General features: G+C 51.3%; 1 protein-coding gene across 1 annotated transcript; it reads left to right on the top strand.

Moving 5' to 3' along the window:
* The first annotated feature begins 480 nt into the window (after positions 1–480).
* On the top strand, positions 481–3,168 carry LOC130585697 (glutamate receptor ionotropic, kainate 4-like). The gene is made up of 2 exons (XM_057386304.1): positions 481–636; positions 1,494–3,168. Exons 1-2 carry the CDS (start codon positions 526–528, stop codon positions 1,857–1,859), a joined length of 477 nt encoding a protein of 158 aa, XP_057242287.1. The 5' UTR covers positions 481–525; the 3' UTR covers positions 1,860–3,168.
* The last annotated feature ends 2,083 nt before the right edge of the window (positions 3,169–5,251 follow it).

Here is a 5,251-nt window from a genome sequence, read left to right as displayed (position 1 = left end):
CTGCAATCCAAGCAGCTGGAATCATTTTCCTGCAGCACTTTGTGATGCAGTCTGGGGAGATTTTCCTGATGCCAGCTTCCTTTAAAGCCCTTCCCTGTCTCCTTCATCCCTATCCCTTCATCCCTGCTCCTTTAACAACCTTGCTCCCCTTCCTTTGCACAGTCCAGGTGAATAATTTGCGGGGATTAATGTGCCCCATTGATCGCGCCTCGTTCCTTCCCGTTTTCCGTTTGCCCACAAATTGCTTCGTGCTTCCCTCCGACGTTCTGGCTGTTTATCTGCAAAATCATCATTTCTGAGAAGGCATCTTCGATCCTGCAGCTATTGCAAGTCACTCACTCGGCCATCTGAGTCATGCAGGGATCTATTAATAGGACACTGCTGGCTCCGTGGTTTTGGTTCCTGGCTGGCCGTCTACAATGCCAACAAAACAGCAAAACCTGGGGTTTCTCCGCAGTGATGCTCGAGATTGATGACGTGTCTGCCTCTCCAGATTGTCTCCCCTGCTTTATTTCAGGCTTGGGAATGGAGAACATTGGTGGAATCTTCGTGGTGCTCATCTGTGGCTTAATCGTAGCAATTTTTATGGCAATGCTGGAATTTTTGTGGAGCCTTCGACACTCTGAGCAGTCAGAGGTAGGAGCTGGGAGGGCCCTGAGGGGACAGGGTGTGTTTATTGCCCTCTCTGGGGTGTCCTAGAGCATGCCATGCACCCAGCCTGGACACCTCAAACCTGAACAGGCTTGGTCCTTTGGGCAGGATATAAAATCCATGAGTTTCTCGTGTGCTCCTACTCAGAACAAGGCTGTAGGGATGCTCCAGGGGATCAATGATGTGCACAGCATCCAGGTACCTTTCCCAGAGATGGATTTCCACCTGCAGCAGGTTTAGATCTTGTACTGATATGGGGTGCAGAACACGGGAGGGTCTCTGTTGAGAGGCAGGGTTGAGTTAAACCAAGAGGAAACATCTGAGAATTGATGTTGAAAACCAGAAGCACCAAGTCTGTAATAATCTGCCATTGGAGTCATGTCATGGACTCACAGAAAGGCCTGGGTTGGAAGAGACCTTATAGCTCACCCAGTTGGGTTGGAAAAGACATTAAATCTCACCCAGCTGGTTTGAAGAGCCCTTAAAGCTCATCCAGTTGGGTTGGAAGAGCCCTTAAATCTCACCCAGTTGGGTTGGAAGAGCCATTAAAGCCCACCCAGTTGGGTTGAAGAGCCCTTAAATCTCACCCAGTTGGGTTAAAGAGCCCTCAAAGCTCACCTAGTTGGGTTGAAGAGCCTTAAAGCTCATCCAGCTGATTAGAAGAGCCCTTAAAGCTCACCCAGAGGGGTTGGAAGAGCCCTCAAAGCTCACCCAGATCCATCCCCTGCCTTGGCTGGGGACACCCCCACTATCCCAGATCTCCCCAAGCCCTCACCCCTCCAGACCCCTGATGGCCTCAGAGCTGGCTCAGGTGAGCAGAACTCCTCCCTTGTCCCCTGCAGGTGTCTGTGTGCCAAGAGATGGTGACGGAGCTGCGCAACATCATCCTGTGCAAGGACAGTTTCCACCCCCGGCGGAGGCGGGCGGGGGTGGCACGGACTCGCCCCGCACTGCCCGAGGAGCGCCGAGCCCGCAGCACCACCACGCTCAGCAACGGCAAGCTGTGCAGCGGGGGCGAGCCGGACCCCCTGGCACAAAGACTGGCCCAAGAGGCCGCCCTGGTCGCCCGGGGCTGCACCCACATCCGCGTGTGCCCCGAGTGCCGCCGATTCCAGGGGCTCCGAGCGCGGCCGGCCGCGGGGTCACCGGCGCGGAGCGAGGAGAGCCTGGAGTGGGAGAAGGCCACCAACAGCAGCGGGCCCGAGTAATGCCAGGACTGGGGGCACCGGGGTGGGGCGAGAGGGTCCTGTTCCATTTTACAGAACACGGACTTGTACAATGTCAACTCGTTTTTAAATCGATAGCGGTTACCCGGCTTCTCCGGAGCGAGCGGACCTCGGGGTGGACGCCAAGGCGGGGGCCTGGCCGGAGGTTTGGCTGTGGTTTCGGTGTCCACCATGGCCTGGCGTGGAGGGAAGGAGGTCCTGAGGCTGGTGGGTGTCCAGAGGTGGTCTCTGGGAAGGAGGGACGCCGTGGGTGTAGCAGATATCCCCACCCAGGGGCTGCAGGGGTTCTTGGAACATCTCCCCTCCGAGGTCAGGAGGAAGGACACTGGCGCTGCCTCTCCATCACTCACCGGGGATGCTCTCCAAGGGCAGGGGTGGGACTTTTTATTTGCCGTGGATATGGGCAGGGAGGAGTCATTATTTTGGATTTTTTTTTTTGTTTCATTTGGGTATGTCAGGACCCAGTCTCCAAGGCACCAGGTGCTGAACTCTTCTTCCTTTGCTGAGTGTGGAAAGGGGGTTGAAGGGGGGAAGGGGAGGATGGGATGGGGTGGGACACGCTCCCTGTGAGAAGCAGCATTTGTTGGAAGTCCATCTGAAGAGTTGTTAAAATTACATATATAGAGAAATATATCTATACATAGATATATATATATATACATATTAAAATGCCAAAAAAAACAGCCAACGAACACAGTGAACTCAAAGAGGCCTTGAAACGCTTGGAATTTCAGGGGTTCTGTGTCTTTTGTTTCGTTCTGGGGTTATCTTTCACTTTTTTATTTTAATTTTCTGGTTTCGGGATGCGGGTGGGGGAGCCTTTTGAGGGAGGTGAGGTGGGAGCAGGAGAGAGTGGGGGGCTGCCCATCCCCAGCAGCGAGGGAGGAGGTGTTGGGACCCCCAAAGTGTCCCTGGCTGTGCTCTGCACGCCCCTGAGGTGACCCTGAGCTCTCCCCAAATCCGTGACCCCACGGAGCACCCTCGACTTCCAGGGTGAATTCCAGCCACACAGCATTTGAGAAAACCATTAGCCTGGAATCTCATGTAAGGAAAATATTGACTTCCCTAGAAAGAGCAGCAGCTCACCCTCTGCTTGGTACAGATGTGGGGTTTACACTGGCGAATTTAATTTTCTGATTGAAAAAAAAAACAAATTCTATGCAATTTCTGGTTGTAAAAGGAAAGAGATGACAATGGAGAGGGGCAGGGGAGATAAAGCCTTGAGTGAAGGTACATCCTGTTCTTGAATTGTTTTCTTTTCTTTTTGTCTTGAATGTACTGAAATAAAAGATGTCCTTGTATAATCACGCTTTTTTTTTTTTTCCTTTTTCCTTCCCTGTTCAGAGTCAGGAAAGTTGTGAGACAGTTTGAGGCCCGTTTGCTCAGGGAGAAACCCAGGAACTGAAAGGCAAGAGGTGCTTTGGCTGTTGCAGGTCTCTTCTCCCTGAGTGGGTCTACACCTGTGGTGTTGCAGGGAAACAGGAGGAAAACAGGGAGGAAAAAAACCAAAGGTCAATTTTTAAAAAAATGCCAAAATTTCTGGTGGTGGGGAAGGAGAGAACTCAGAACTGACTGCAGGATGAGCAGGGATGCAGGTCCATCCTTCCCAGACCTGCTGACTGGAGCCCAGAGGAGCAGGGGGAATCCAGGATGGTTCCAGCAGATGTTTCTGAGGAGGGAGTGAAGGGAATGGGGTGTGTTCTGTGCCGATGGGCACATTGAGGTGGTTCTGGTGATTCCCCAGAAGTTTCTGAGAAGGATGGGATGTGATCCTTGGTGATGGGCACAGTAGGATGGTTCTAATAATTCCCCAGAACTTTCTGAGGAGGATGAAGTGTGATCTGTGCTGATGGGCACATTGAGGTGGTTCTGGTGATTCCCCAGAAACTTCTGAGGAGGATGAGCAGGGAATGGGATGTGATCCTTGGTGATGGGCTCAGTAGGGTGATTTTGGTGATTCCCAGAAGTTTCTGAGGAGGATGAAGTGTGATCTGTGCTGATGGGCACATTGAGGTGGTTCTGGTGATTCCCCAGAAGCTTCTGAGAAGGAATGGGATATGATCCCTGCTGATGGGCACATTGAGGTGGTTCTGTTGCTCCCAGCAGGGTGTGAAAGCAAGCTCAGCCTCTCAGTGCCTGTAAAACTGCAGCACAGGGAGGATTTAGAGCTTGTTTTACACGATGTCGTACGAGATGCTCACAGAGATCCTCCCTGGCTTTCACACCTGTAAATCCACGGGATGTTCCCCTCTCCCTGACTTGAACAGAACAGTGGGATGAAGACAGGCTTCCCCAGAGCCAGAGGGTTGGACAGGCAGCTCCCCAGCTGAGGTCAGCCAGGAAAACTCCATCCAGCCCTGCCAGGAGCCAGGCTGGGCTTTCAGAGCCCTGACAGCAGCACCAGAGACATCAGAGAGCACCCGTGTTGTGCTTTAAGGCCAACATGTTTTTACGAGCCGCAGAATATATTCATCAAAAGGGAGCTGCTTTTTAAAATTTATTTACAGATTAGCAGAAGAAAAGGCTCCATGAATCATTTATCAGACCTGATGTTTTTTTCACCGCTTCCCCGCGTTGAATAAAGAGAAATCTTGACAGAGCCAGACATTATTCTGCATCTCCAAAGATCTTGCAGTCATCGGCTCAGACAGAGGATGTCAAGGAAAAAAATGATGAGAAACCACCCGGTTTCTCAGTGTCTTTGCTTTTTGTCTCTCCTGATAGCTTGCTCCACCCACATGGTATTTTATACCTGGGTCTGTATTTTAAGGAGATTTGTTTCATGTCCCTCTTGCCCTCTTCTCTCTTTTTAATGCTATTTTTCTTTCTTTTAATGTCCAGAGGGTTTGCACTCAGAGCAGAAATGGACCTCAGATGAGGAGGATAAAAGCTGCTGTCATTGAGATGCCTTTTCTGATGTACTGGTCCTGTATTTTCTGCTCTCTCTAAATCCTTGCAGGTCCCACCAGGAGGGAGCAGGCAGCATTATGCATGTGCTGGGTTTGTGCTCACACACATTTGCGTGCCCAGATGGGTTTACATCTTACATATTCCCTCTTTTACAGGTTTTTTTTTTCCTTTCCTCTCATCTTTGGAACCATTGTGGGGGCCCTTTTGCTCAGCCAGCCCCGATGCTAATGCAGTTCAAGATCTGGGCTAGTTTGCCATGCAAGAGGCACTTTCCCAGTATTGCTGTCTCCTGATAAACCCCGGGTAATTCTAGTAAGATATCTCAGCGAATTCCGCCGGGAGCCAAAGATTAGATCAATTAAAATGTAATACTTTGCTCTCTCCCCTCTCCCCGGTGCGTTCGAGCCTCCTGCCGCCCTCTGTTTCGGGCTCACGTCTCTCCCTGCCCTGACAGCCAATTCTCC

The sequence above is a fragment of the Malurus melanocephalus genome, unplaced genomic scaffold (assembly GCF_030028575.1).
Source record: "Malurus melanocephalus ecotype Western Australia unplaced genomic scaffold, MMel_1.1 scaffold_952, whole genome shotgun sequence".
NCBI classification, from domain to species: domain Eukaryota; kingdom Metazoa; phylum Chordata; class Aves; order Passeriformes; family Maluridae; genus Malurus; species Malurus melanocephalus.
Note: the sequence above shows the minus strand (reverse complement) of the source record. Positions and strands in the feature narration are given on the sequence as shown.

What these genes read in the sequence shown, in the direction of transcription:
- LOC130585697 (XM_057386304.1), top strand. Translation starts at nt 526, where the DNA reads ATGGAGAACATTGGTGGAATCTTCGTGGTGCTCATCTGTGGCTTAATC. An exon ending in GACACTCTGAGCAGTCAGAG is followed by an intron (nt 637 to 1,493) that starts GTAGGAGCTGGG and finishes TGTCCCCTGCAG; the next exon opens with GTGTCTGTGTGCCAAGAGAT.